General features: G+C 39.9%; 1 protein-coding gene across 9 annotated transcripts in view; it reads right to left on the bottom strand.

The window, feature by feature from the left end:
• Window positions 1-257: 257 nt before the first annotated feature.
• The window catches only part of mark2b (MAP/microtubule affinity-regulating kinase 2b), a 53,257-nt gene continuing 39,009 nt past the window's right edge, over window positions 258-14,505 (bottom strand). For 2 of the 9 annotated variants that reach the window (XM_066680625.1, XM_066680626.1), the window contains exons 16-19: window positions 12,623-12,886; window positions 10,209-10,235; window positions 6,611-6,649; window positions 259-2,649 (exon numbers count right to left, since the gene is read on the bottom strand). In XM_066680625.1, the coding sequence (XP_066536722.1) occupies window positions 2,190-2,649; window positions 6,611-6,649; window positions 10,209-10,235; window positions 12,623-12,886 (790 nt within the window). In that variant the 3' untranslated portion in view covers window positions 259-2,189. Of the gene's footprint in view, window positions 2,650-6,610; window positions 6,650-10,208; window positions 10,236-12,622; window positions 12,887-14,505 lie in introns of all 9 variants that reach the window. The other 7 variants (XM_066680630.1, XM_066680631.1, XR_010804163.1 and 4 more) reach the window with 6 other exon arrangements.

The raw sequence follows: 14,505 nt of genomic DNA, 5'->3' as shown, positions 1-14,505 counted from the left end.
TTTATTATTATAATTTTTTTTTTTAGAATAAAATGAAAATTACTAAAGCTGTTGTCGAGCCCTGTTTGTGTTCAAAATTGACCATGCCTTAAACTTCAGACATAAACATAAGTTGATTCTCCATAGGTCCATTTTTAAAAGGGGTTCTTTAAAGAACCTTATACGACAACAGACAAAGCCAATCCCACCATTCAAAGAATTGTTTCACTAAGAACGATCACCCTATAGACCCCTTTGAATCTTTAATGGTGAGGTCCGACCAAGAAAAAGCCCATACAGACACAGTTGTTCCTTGTTGCGTCAATTCCTACGCAACCATCTCAGTTTTTAATATCGTTTGTGGTTTTATTACTATCATCATAGTCATCTCTTTGCACAAAAAAACAGAAAATATACATTTGGAGTTCTCAATCCCTCCTCTCCTGACAACTATGAGTTCTGACAGGAAAATAAAATTACAGCAATGAAAAATATGAAGTAAAAATCAACCCTGAAGAAAAATAATACATAACAATGACAATTGGATCCCCAGCACCTTAGACAATGATCATTTCATAGAACTGCAAACAATGCAACATTTTAAAAACGAAGACAAAATCATTATTTTCCAAAAGATATAAAATAGACGTGCACAGGTGTCCCCAAACCGCTAAAAGACTCGGAAGAGGCTCCGTTAGCCCCCTACTTCTCTTTCAATAGTAATGGAGTGCGTACCCCACGCCAGCTAGAGGACGCATGCAAAAAAAAAGAAAATGTACAGCTCAGTTCAGCACTGGCCATTTGCACTCATTGTTACAGCCTGTTATCCACACTGATGCTAATGCCTAACTTTTTCAGGAAAGAAATAATCAAATGAAAGTTACTGGAAAACAAGAACTTGTTTAGTGAGCAGTAGTAAGGCCATCTGCTCATGATGCTTGGTACTCTGGTCTTGCCGCTACTTATCAATACAATCATTGTATGGAGGTCAAGACAAAGCCCAAAGCAACCTTTTGGTTATACATGTACTTCTCTCATTCTCTTGCCATACACACGATTCATTCTCATTCTAACAAATGCACATTAACAAATCATTAAAAGAGTAATGCTCAGAGTGACATTTAGGCTCATTTCTTTTTGGGCTGCCAGGCCATCACATGGTTTGAGGCATGGAGTGCTTGGTTGTGGATAGAGGGGGCACAGATCAAGACAAACAGACAACAGGACATCAGTTTCTCATTCTAACAAAAGGAGGGTACTATTCTGAAGGAGGGAACATAGTCCTCTGATTGTTTTTAAAAATGGGACACACATACTATGTATATCTTTCTTTGGGAGGAGAAAGAAGTGGGAAGAGGGCATCTGTTGGAGTTTGGAGTTTATGTGACATTCACTATACCAAGGCATGAGAAGATTTAAAACACAAAAAAATCTCTTCTAAGAATAACATTAAACCATAAATCACTGGTAATACAACATTGAAGTACATTTAATTTCTCTTCAGAAAGGAAATAAAAGGCAATGCAATTACACCCATTCCAGTGCAGCAAGTCACAACCCAGCCAAAGAAAAACCAAGTTAACCCTAACCGTAAGACACAATCCATTGAGCATTATTCAAGTGTTGGCCCTCTAGTGGGTTCTCAAGGGGCTAAACCCTGTAAATAGAAGAAAAGGAAGAAACATTGAGTGACTGTGTGTTTGTGTGCAAGTGGGTGGCCCCAACCCACCCAGGCAAACAGAGAGGAAACACCACCCTAAATCGTCATAAACTCTGTCCAGTTCCTCAGTGGGTGTGTTCTTGTGAAGTAGATCCAAGGGGAAAAAAAACAATAAAAAATCAATCACCCAACCAGGTTTCCTCTCAGAGTGGACGGCAGTAGAACCACGGTGTTCTTTTCACTCTCCGTTTTGGGACTGAAAACAAAATATTAAAGGCTAGTGATCCTGAAACCGAAATCAAGGTATACAGCACTTTGCTTCATCTCTCCACCCTCATGCTCCTGATCCCATGCCAACATGTGGCATTAGCAACATGTAGCTCATTCAACACTGGTGTTTCCTAAACTGTAATGTGACAGGTCCTTAATCTCTGTCCAAAGTGTGCCAAGACTGTGTTCCCCACTCACCTCTGCTTTAATAACTCAAGGTGAAATCCACACCCCTCCCTCTATTCTGCTGCAAAACATGCCCCCGTTTTTTCCCGTCCTCTCACAGTTTGAGCTCATTGGCGATTTTGGAGGCGATGTTTTTGAAGGCGATGGAGGTACCGGAGATCCTCTTGAAGCGCACACCGTTGAGGGACAGTCGGGGCAGCTTGCACACCTCCATCTCCCACTGGACGAAGTCATCTTTGTTTGGACTGCCAGCCATGCACAGCAGCATGTACCGCTCTCGCACCTCGTGCTCGCAGCTGTTGGCGTCCAGCACCTTCCGGATTTCCTTCATCATCTCGCCAGGCTCCATGGATGATGTGGTCTTCATGCTCCAGGTGAAGCGCAGGGAGCGAGGCTTGGCGTTGTCCTTGGCCGAGGCAGGAGGAGGGGGTGGAGTCCCGCCTCGAGGAGAAGAGGACAAGAGAGAGTCCTTGGTTTCATCTCCGCCCCCTGAGCCCAGAGTCCCGCCCCCTACACCAGTCTTTTCTGACTTCTCAGCACTGCTCAGCATGGACCTGGAGAGAGAGAGAGAGAGAGGGGGGGGGTGTATGGGGGGGAAGAGAGAGAGAGAGAGAGAGAGAGTGGATGCACAGAAATGAAATAATGAAGGGGAAAAGTTAGTAAAACAAAGGAGAGAACGAGACAGAAAGACAAGAATGGAACATTTTATTATGAGGATGGAAGGAGGCAATGAAATAAATAGGGGGACAAGACAAACGTAAGGTAAGCAAGTTGGAATGTGGATCATTGTAAATATCAAGTGAAAAAATGGGGAGAGTGTTAAAGAGATGAATAAGAAGGAGGGAAATGTGTAGGTGGAATGTAGAAAGAATAAGAGTGAATAGAATATTTTGAGAATGAGGAATAAAAAGTAAGAAGTATGGGGAAAATGACCAGAAAAGGAAGCAGGTGATGCAGTGACAATGAAAGGAAAAACAGAAACAACCAAAACAATAAGAAAAAACCCAGGAGAAAAGGCATGCATGTCACCGTTTAAATGGGTCAGCGCTTTAAGGAAGTACTCAGATTTTCCCAACTGGAACCCCCTGCCCATCAGTTTTATTATAACTGACAATCTGTCAATGAGCTCTCTGTGTAGTTGTAAGTACTGGGAAGTTGTGTCTTTGTTATCTGACCACACACACCACAGATGTGGGGACCAACTTAATGCTGTAGCAAGAAAATCTGAGGACAATGTTGAGAAATATCAGATTAAAATGTGGGTGGGAACATTAATGAACCCTCTTTCTGCCACTTGAATAAAAATACGCAGCCAAATATTAAGTGATAAGTTCACTAAATTATAATTTAGTGTCTCATAATAATGAGACGCTATCTCATTTTCACCACTTGCTACCTCAACGTCAACGTTCTGCTGTCCCTTTATTATAAGTGTAGGTCATAATTACGAGACGCAAAATCCTTATCTTGAATAAGCCTTTCATTATCATGAGGTAGCAAGTCAGAATAAGACACCGTGCTATTATTTTAAGACATTAAGTCAATATAAAAGCTGCCTTATTATTAGGTTTGCGCTGCCAGATTCTCTCTGGTACCTATCGCCACTTAACGTGGCCAAGAACCGCTATGGCTACTATGGCAGGAAAAGTGACTGACACGTAAAAGGACCAATCAGAAGATGATGTGTGGAGGCAGGTGCACCAGTACCAGAGCCAGTACAAAATGCTACATGGATATGTGTATGCACAGAGAGTCAGAATGTAACTGGCAGGATCCTGACAGTGAGGCCACGTCTACTGGTGGGTGGAGCGTCTGTGGCTGAGACTCTCTTGTTATTGATATAGTAATAAGTCTGTTGTGCGTCGTGAGATGCCTTAAGCACTATATATATTTTTTTCAATTGGCAGAAAGGGGCCTCCAGAAAATTTTAACTCATCAGGACATGAACAAACAGTGTGTGATGGCGGCGTGCAAAATATTCTTTCAGATGCTCGAGGGCTTTCCTGAGTGAGTCAAAAGTGAATGGTTTCCTATGGAGTTTTTGAGTAAAATACATTGTAATAACTGCTTATTGGAATACAAGGCCCTTGCTTTCATAACAGAACAGCACAAAATACCTCGGCACATTAGATGTGTATTCTCATTATGAGATTATGTCCTGTTCCATTAGACTACAGACAAGGCAGACAGAGAAGCTGAAAACACTCGAGTATTCCCTCCGTTACTTCTTCCTCCCTCTCTAGCTGGGCAGTATTCTCATGTCTGTCGCATCCAGCTAATGCTTCCTGTTAGAAATGACCCACAGCCTTGTGTACTGAGTAAATGTGTGGGTCTCAACTTACTCAGACTCCCTCAGTGACTAATCCCTCTAATGCGTGTGTGTATGTGACCTTCAGCTGCAAAGAGAACAGCTCAAGTGCTTGATCCAAAGCAGCATTGCTCCATCTATTTTCATCCATCTGCAAGACTGTGGAAAAGTCCTAGGCAAACAAATATCTCAGCCGGAAGTGTGTGTTTGCCAACATATACACAATATAGCATTATAATAAAACTGAGGAAACATAAATAGAGTTCAACTAATCTAAAATGGGTTTAAGGCTTTTTAAAACAATTTTATTTCTTTAATTCATAATCTGTCATTTCTTTATTCTGTTTCAGGTTAAAGGTGGGTTCAGATCCTACGCAGAAACACTGGGCACAAGGCAGGAACACCCTGAGAAGGGTGCCAGTCTATCACACACCTCCTCCACTATGAACACCTGAATAGCCAATCCACCTGCCAGCTGTTGTGCTACTGCGCCCATAAATATCTTTTAAGATGTAATATTTTATAACTACAGATCTTGTGTAATCTCCATATAAAATCATGAAGTGAAATGGGACCCTAGTGCAGCTGCACATTAGTTTAGCGTAAGGCACGTAATACAGAGATATTAAAGGCCGGCAAGTATTAGGCTGTTGATCAGTTTAACTGTATTCTTCTGGAGTAAATGTTGTGCTCTAGAATTCATTCATTCATCATCTGTAACCGCTTATCCAATTCAGGGTCGCGGTGGGTCCAGAGCCTACCTGGAATCATTGGGCGCAAGGCAGGAATACACCCTGGAGGGGGCGCCAGTCCTTCACAGGGCAACACACACACACACACTCACACCTACGGACACTTTTTGGAGCAATGTGTGTTTTTGGACTGTGGGAGGAAACCGGAGCATCCGGAGGAAACCCACGCGGACACAGGGAGAACACACCAACTCCTCACAGACAGTCACCCGGAGTGGGAATCGAACCCACAACCTCCAGGCCCCTGGAGCTGTGTGACTGCGACACTACCTGCTGCGCCACCGTGCCGCCTGCTCTAGAATTAAACATTACTATTAGTAACTGACCTCAAGTGTTCTCGGGCCTAGATGCCATTAAAACTTCACAGCAGGGCTTGTTAATCAAACAAACGCTTGCAGATAAGATGGCTTTTTGCTTAGTGCTGTATGATTCAATCTGTCTCTTTCACCTTCCCATTCTTGCAGGATCAGACAGAGGCGATGGACACATAAGGTCACCTACATATAGTGTGTGTGTGTGTGTATAGAAAGTCTAGCGTCAAACTCAAATCTGAATTAAATCTCTGACTTCTCACCTTTCTACCACATAAAGCTAGACGTATACAAAATGCAGTGGGAGTGGGAGTCCAGTCATATATGAGGCACACAGGGCAGACGAAAATGCTCCATGTGTGTATTTGCAGTGTGTATGACTACAATACTGTGAAAAAGTCAGAGACCACACATTTAAATAGTTAAATTTAAATTAAGTTTTCAGTTAAAATAACAAGTAGGTGTTTAGCACCAAGAAAACACACATTGAGCACACAACTACATATAATAGAAGGTATATTAGTCTTCAGTATTTAATATTTCTCTCAAAGGTGAACACTAAGTGCTGAGTGACAGCTTCTGTGGTTTAGAATCTTACGTTTGTTAGTGCCCCCATTTTACATGTGATTCTTTAAAACTCCAGATTTAAAAACTTCTTCCTTATACAGTTCTATCTAATATATATTCTCTTCAAAAAATATCTACTGAATTAATTAGAACGTGTATTATGTTGCCATTTTAGCTGCAAGTTAAATAAATGAAAGGTGGTCTCTGACTTTTGCATAGTATTGAATGTACTGAGAGAGACAGAAAAAGAGCAAGAGTGAGACAATCACTAGGACAGGGATTAGAGACCAGTCAGATTGAAGACACAATTAGTCACCAACTAACAAATTAACATTTCATGTAAAATAATTTCTCTCTCTCACACACACACACACACACACACACACACACTCATCCAAGGCATACAAATAGTTCTTCAAACTCATTCACTCTGATTGGTTATAATTACAACTACAAAGAAATCAGCATCCAAATAAAACCCCTGTCCTGAGTCAATTATGACTTTCTAAACATCTTCTGATTAGATCTGATTAGGAAATTATTGGATCAAATCTCTTTGTCTGTTTTTTTTCCTCACCTGTTCCCCTCTTCCCGACCCTCTCCCTCATACGGGTTCCTCGAAAGAAATCGCAACAAAATTAGTTCCTGTTACCATCAAAAACAGATTTCTAGCTTAAAAGATATGAATAGCCAAGTAATAAAGTTTATCCCATTCCATCAGTGAAAACGCTGATTCTTTTCTCTTACACAGTCTGGATCAGAAGCTTATGTGGCTATAGGAGTACTGAAATTGATAACATGCAATCGCACCAATCAGACAGTGCTCCATAACAATGTAATCAGTGAATGAATAAATAAATGAATCAGCAATTATTAAAAGATAGAATTAAACTGAATGGAATAAACCGGGACAATTCAGGATGCCCTTAAATAAGCAACATCAATCCCATCACCATAGCAACTAACTACCGCCATCCAACACAATTTGGTCCTACTGTTAGTTCACCCCTAATTACACACACTAGCAACTTAACACACAGACATCAAAACACCCAACCACCACAGACACACATTAAAACCTGAAGCAGAAAAACAAAACACTCTAATGCCGGCCATACACCAAATGACTTTTCAAGTGATTTCACGGTCGCAGAATAAAATCATGCTAGTCATCTCCATCGTTTGGTGTGAGGAAGTCGTGAGAGCTGGTTTAACTCAAGTCTTTAGTTCTTGTTCATGAAAATAGTGACATGGACAATGTAAATAACCAATAAATATTACAAAGTACTGTATTTAAAGTATGAAAACCGCTTAAACTTATGTTCATGTGAGGCAGATTATTTAAATAAGGCGTGATCTACCAACCTGCCTGTCGTGCTCTATGCCCTAACCTTGAACGTCCTGAAAAAACACGACCTCATCCTGTTGATTCCTGGCAGGGGGCTCCTGACCAAGCAATTATATTTGACGAGTTGGTGAAGAAAATGTGGAAGTAGCGGTCACTAATAAAACTGACGGTGAAGCAGCAGTAACTAATAAGTTGCAGTGGGTTATGTGGTAAATGGGGAGGGGGGGAGGTAAAGTAGATGTACATTATTGTCAATAAAGGTTCAAACAGTGTAAATGTACCATCAAAAGGTACAACAGTGTTTTAAAGTCCAGTTGTGTTGGTGAATATATGTAAGCTTCCATTAAACTACCGTGCAAAGTGTAATTAAAGATTTTACGTCCTGGAGATGAACAACACAACCTTAAAATTTACAATTATTTTAGAATGTGGTACAATTATGTTCCATAACTAAAGGTAATGGCAGCAAAATGCACCACCACTGTGACAGTATTTCTAAGAGTAAACTGAGAGATCTAGTCGCAGTCTTGCATTTAGTCACAGTCTTTTGTGACATTGTCTTTAGGCGTGAGAAGGTGTAAGACTTTAGTATTTTAAAAGTGTTTTCAGAGTCTTTTCAAAGTCTTCTAATGTATGGTTAGCATAAGACAGACAAGGACATACAAAGAAGTCTTTCACATGACTAATAATTCACACAATCCTCTTATCACAACAGAATTATTCACCCAAACAATGTTTAGTATCTGAAAGCTAATTTACACACTATTTGGCAGGCGTTTTTATACAGAACGTTTAATACCCTTGACTGCCCATGTGGGGAAATTTAATCGCCAACTGCCATGTGGACAGCAGTGGTCTTACCCACTACTATGATCCCCTAAGTGCCTTTATTTTTCAGTGTTTATTTGTGCACGAGAGCTATGCAGATAATGTCAGGTTAGCTAAGATTGTTTTATTCAAGAGTGTTATGATATTATCATCATTTATTAATGCTTTGAACACACAAAACATTACAGTAAATTAAAGTGTTTTTTAAAGATTTTTAAGTAAATGTAAACCCTCTTCAGATTATATTGTTCACCAAATTGTTATATTAAAAATATAGTCAACTTTTCAATCTCAAGTGCCATGCCAGTTTTGTCTTGGCTCATCAAATTAATTTGGAGCAAGAGAAAAACTGCCACACTACTATTTTTTGGAATAAAGTAAAGGCCAGAAACGTTCTATTAGTAAAGACAAATGCACAGATATGATACCTGTGTTCAACATGTATAGAGGGACAGACAGACAGAGAGACAGACAAACAGACAATCAACTGTCAGTCAAGAGCTAGAAGCATGGCAGATGTTAGTAAGCACAGCATCTGTTGTTCGGGAATGGGGAATATATGACATTAGAGATACAATAATACCTGAAAAAGAAAATGAATTCAGTTAACAATGCATATTTTGACCACCAGAGGGCGAAAAATAACATCTGGGAGACAGTATTGACCTATGTTGCCCTCTGCTGGACAAAAGCACATACCACTGACAAAAAGACGTCATTCACGAAACAGAAACTTATTGTTCCAGGAAAAGCAGAAGTTCACCTGTCAGTAGATAGTTTAGTTTGTGTGAATAACCCAAGTGAGTTGTGAGTAAAAAAGATTTCCATTCACCTGGTCCCTGGATAAAAGATCGTAACATTCTCAAGTACAGTACGATATGAACGAGAATGAGACAAAGGAGTTGTGGGAGGGTGTGAAAAACATCAGAGGGGTGAGAAAATAAGTGGAGTTTTGGGAAAGCAGGCCAAAGCCAGTCAGTCAATCTCAGTTTCAGCTGCTGTTGTCATCATCATCATCATGTTAAAAAGAGCCAGGGAGAAAAAGAAGAGGAAATGAAGGAGAAGGGACTTCATCATTCCTTTCCATCATTAACTCCATTTTTCCAGCTTTTCAGATTCCACACTCCACAGTTAAAAAAAACTTACATAATTGTTACATTTATTAGTTGCTTGAATTTAATTCAACAGCTGGATGGAAATGTTCTGCTGTGTGAAATGCTCAGGTAACTCAGGAACCCATGCTTAACAGTGTTTTTACTGCAGTGCAGGTAAACAATATGGGCATGACATCTGATTCATGATAGTTTGTAAATGCTGTAGAAAATTTACATCAGTGGTTCTCAAACCGATGGTTCCCATAGTCATAGTTACATTTTGTGGATAATGTATTACTGGATGCATAAAAAGCTCTTCAAAGAAGCACTAGTAAACTACTTTTTGTCTGTTGCACTGCCTCTATAGGCATATTTTTTGTGTGACTTTTTTTATAATTGTAGTGCTGTATCCATCACTCAGCTCCTTTTTAAGCTCAGGGATTCAATGACTTCAGTCTGGGTTTTTCCATGACCTACATCCTTTTTGCCAGATAATTGTTACGACATTGTATACTGGTTTCAGTGCCCTTGGGTAAACCTGAGTCAGTGAGGATTTCCATGTCCACTTAGACACACAGGCGAGGTCACCAGGAATGAAGGAGAGGGAGATGAAGTGAAAAGATAGAGGATGGGAAAACAGAACATTATGGATGTTACGTTTTTGGTGCTTTGAGGGTGTTGAGGATGAGCTTTTGGGGAGGAAGTGGAATGTTAGTACAGGTCATAACATATCACACAAAAACCAAATGTCAAAAAAAAAGAGAGAAAAAAAAAAAAGAGCCAACCATAGTATCAGAGGGATACAGCACAGGGAAAGCTGCACAAAAACACCAGTACTGGAAAAGGGTAAAAGGATAAATCAAAACAAAAAAGCCTCAGCAGGGGTTATCATTGTGCTTTCCTACCTTCTGGGGAACCTGAGCGATAGATTTCTACAACAACAAAAAGAAAACAAAAAAGAAAGAAAAATGTATGCATGTGAATATGAATGGCAGTGGGGCAGTGCACAAAACCATGAGACACAAACTCTAGGTTGGAAGGGTTCCCTGCAAAATGTATTAATTTACATGAGGTGAAAAGAATAAGTACATGTTAGTGAGAACAGAATGCAATTTAACAATCTCACATAATGCATGTTAACATGAGACACTGACAAAGACTGGAATCTTTGAAGAAGCCCAGCAACAATTTCCTTCTACATTTAGTCGAATGTCAGAGTTCCTGTGAAATCCAAAAAGTAATTATTTGTGTCCTCCAACGCTTGCAAATTAAAAATCACAACACAGCACAGGTTCAGTATGCTGATCAAATTCAAATTTACATTTAAATCAAATGTCACTTATGTTTGACCCAGCCCTTTAGCTCACTTGTAGGTTCTGAAACCTGTACCAGCAGTAGCACATTTACTGTGCAAGCTAACTATATGAGTATGTCCAGAGAACAAAAACTTAAAAATAGCTATTTTAAGACCAGCATAATCTGAAGACACATACTGAGGGCTGTTCTGCAACTATATTTGGCTAAATTTATTTTTGCTCTGGCATAAAGACTAGCTTTCTGACAGAAATAATTCTCACAATAAATACCTAGGGCCAAGGAAATGCTATTAATGTGACACAGTTATTACATCCAAGTACATTAACCCATCAAAACATTTTATATACTGTACAATGACTGAAGCATGTTTAATAAATACACTGTCCTAGGAGTTTGCTCAGTATTGCAGCCATAAACCCTGCCGGGGTTCAGATTGCAATCTCAGCTGTGCTTTGTCCCAAGCTTGGTAGGAAGTCCTTGAGGATTAGTTGCTATTGGCGAAGTTCTTGTTTTGAGGCCACTAACGGTACAAGAAATGCGAAAGGTTGCACAGCTGAATTCTTAAAGGTTCTCGGGTGTTGGACAATATACTTGAAAACAAATCATTTGAATTGCTCTGGTGTCTACACAACCATCACACACAGATTTGCAGTACAGTTCAATAGGAGAAGCTATAGCACTGACAATGGGCTATAATCGTATGACACCCAGAATAATTATTTTCGCTCAACTGCAGGCTTTGCATAAGAAATGTTTTAATAAACCAGACCCAAGGAAAGATTCGACACTAAATTATGGATGTAAAACTGAATCAGCCACTTCCTTTTAATGCAGAATAGTCTATGACTTTGGACTTTGCTAAAGAACAAAGCTCAAATTTGAGGTCCAGCCTTATAATGCCATGTTAAACATAAGCTGAAAACAGTTCTGCTGTGTCTCACTGAAGTTCCTCCTACACTTTCTCTCTAAAGCCCACGGCCCTGGCGGCACCACAGAGTGCATGCCAAGGTGTCCCCACCACGAATATTTATAGAGCCAGGGAATGCGATACCTCCGCTGTTACCATGGTTACTGTCACCACGGAGGTGCGGAAAAGATGGCAGTGGAAGTGTGCTCAGACTCTGCTGGAACTTAGAAGCAGGGGATGATGAAACAGATGAGAAATGCAATAGTATGAATATGTGCATTTTGTGGTAAAACAGTACTCTCAAGATACTGATATTGTCCTATAATTAGTGAAAAAGGACATCTGAGCAGAGCTGTGTTTTTGTGTACAGACATGGAATTAAAGGAATTGTTGAATGAAAAACCAAATTCACACTATCGAGACCTTTTGGGGAAGTGTTTAAGAAAAAGTGACTTCTAGTGTTTGTTATATACCTTAGCCTTGTAGCTCCAGATATAAACTAAACTGGCAAAATCTGGATATCAATTATGCCTTCACTGATTGACTGTATCTGGGATAAAAGGAAAAAATATGTAAAATTGGTTTTTCACCCAACAATTTTTTAAAAAGGGAAAACCGGCCTTACACAAGAGAAGACTGATGTGCATGAGACAATTAAACAAAGAAGCTAAACCCACACACCCTATTTAAAATAAACATGAATTCAGAGAGGGGAACGGAAGCAAAATCCCAAGTACACACACACACACACAATCTGAGAAGGAAGTGGAGATGTGAGAACGGGAAATGTGTCAGATGTGCTGGTGTCTGGCTTGTTTTTTTTCCCCCCTGTTTAACAAGATTTTCTCTCTTTTTTTCAAATCACTTCATTCCCTCCATCTGTTTCTTGCTCTAAAACAGACTCTTCATTTCCAGACAATGTCAACACATTCTGCGACACATCATCCTCTTTCCTCAGACAGAAAGACGACTCCAACATTGCCTCAACATTTAATCACCAAGATGAACCCCTGGATCATATTGGTACACCTCCAAACCCTTTCACCCACACCTCCACCCAAGCTGGCAGTTACCTGCTCTGTTGGCGGTTCTCACCTGCGAACAAATTTAGAGGTGAACTTGCTGAAGATGCCAGACGTTGCGGGTCGTCGCTGCTGGCTGTTCCCATGAGACAGTGAAGGGGATGCGGGTGGGGCATGGTAAGGGGAGCCCTGCTGGTCCCGAGCTCCTCTTTGCTGACCAATGTGGAAGGTGTTGCGGGTGGCCACTCCTCTGGGGAAGTTGGTACGGTCTGTTCCTGCAGCGCTGCTGATGTTGTGAGCCGATGGGGAGGCACCAGGTGCTCTCTGAGTGGGGCCACTGCAATGCAACCATTTTTTGAACAAAAGGAATATTGTGAAGAAAGAAGAAAAAGCAAAATTAATTAATACAATCTATTTCACATGCTCCTTCAAAAGTGATTTATTGTAGCAAATGAATATAAGTGAGTAACTAAGGTTACTTTGGAGCAGCTGCACCTGAAACTAAGGTCCCAACAGTGGGCTCTTTGGGTAAAAGCACCCTAGCATTCAGCTGCAGAAAAAATGGAACTCTGTTCTCTGGACTGATGGAGACAAAACCTATATTAATACTTTTCATTTTAGAAAAAAACTTTTGAATAAGAAAGTATTGAAAATATTTGGCTAGACAGCATATCAAGTTTTGAAAATGATGAGCGTTTTCATGCTTCTGCCACAATAAATTGCCCTAACATGAACATTTCTGAAGATAATCAAACTTAAAGGCTAAGCACCAGCTATATGAAAGTGTCAAACAAATAAATACAGTGGAATTTGAGTTCCTAACTTGTGTTTATTCATCGTCAGAAAACATGTTATTTCTTACTAAGGAATAAGAAATCTATAAAAGACCGTTGGCCCCCACCCCCAACGGTGTTCGGAAACTCTAATAGGCGTCCTGAATGTGACGTAGATGGTGGACAACAACTCTAGAAGTTGTCATTTCACTGGTGCTTTTCCAACAATATGGGCATGTAAGGAAACCACTGAAAGGTGTTTAAGGGCCTCTGTATAAATGGTAAACAGGGTAAGTACACTTACTTCGCCTGTTTTAGTTGGTGTTAGTTAACGTTAGCTTGACTTGCTAATCTTGGTGGCTCAGGTTATACTAGGCTACGTAGTTGCATTACGGAGGTGTATAGTGTCGGAAGAATTCGAGTTCGACTTCGATCACATTTACAAGAATAACGGTACCTCTAAATTTGAGTTTAGCTTATTGCTAGGCTATTGTCATGAATAACGTTGGTTATTTATTAATATATAATTTAGATATTGTCATAACAGCCAGTCATAACAGTGTTTTACCGCGGCGTTGTTCAGCTGTTGTCCACCAGCGACGTCACGGTTGCGTTCAAGAATTTCCGTAGTTTTTCCGTCCATTTAATAAAATTGTCAGTTTTAAAGCAAATTAAGCAGCTATTTTCATTTTAATTCACACTTATATATGTCAGTAACTAAAATAATGTGAAATATTCATGGAGGTCCATTAAGTGGTGTGTTGCCTTTAAAAGAACAAAAATTTATTTTAATGTAGTAGGGAAATGTTGTATCCGGACTATTACTTTTGAATACTATGGGAGTACATTATGGAAAAAGAGTGAACAAGGTCACTCAAACTACTGGCCACTAATGTCTGGGGTATCATCAAGGATTAAATATGGGAACTACATTGCGAATGAATATTTCGGACCCAGTGCCACATGGGAAATGTATGCTACAATGTTTTTGTGTTTAATTCTCATGGACACCATTTAAGTTTTGTGCAAAGTGTAAAATATACATTAAAAACAACCTCAAACCATAGAAACAATAACTAGTGTAACACAATAGTCTAAACTGTATATCTTTACCACATATAAAACGTGGCTGGGTGTCAAAAATAGAGAGGTGTGAAACTGACTCACTCCTGCAGTGCTTTGC

This window comes from Hoplias malabaricus, chromosome 9 (assembly GCF_029633855.1).
Source record: "Hoplias malabaricus isolate fHopMal1 chromosome 9, fHopMal1.hap1, whole genome shotgun sequence".
NCBI lineage: Eukaryota > Metazoa > Chordata > Actinopteri > Characiformes > Erythrinidae > Hoplias > Hoplias malabaricus.
This window is presented reverse-complemented; position numbering and strand designations above follow the sequence as displayed.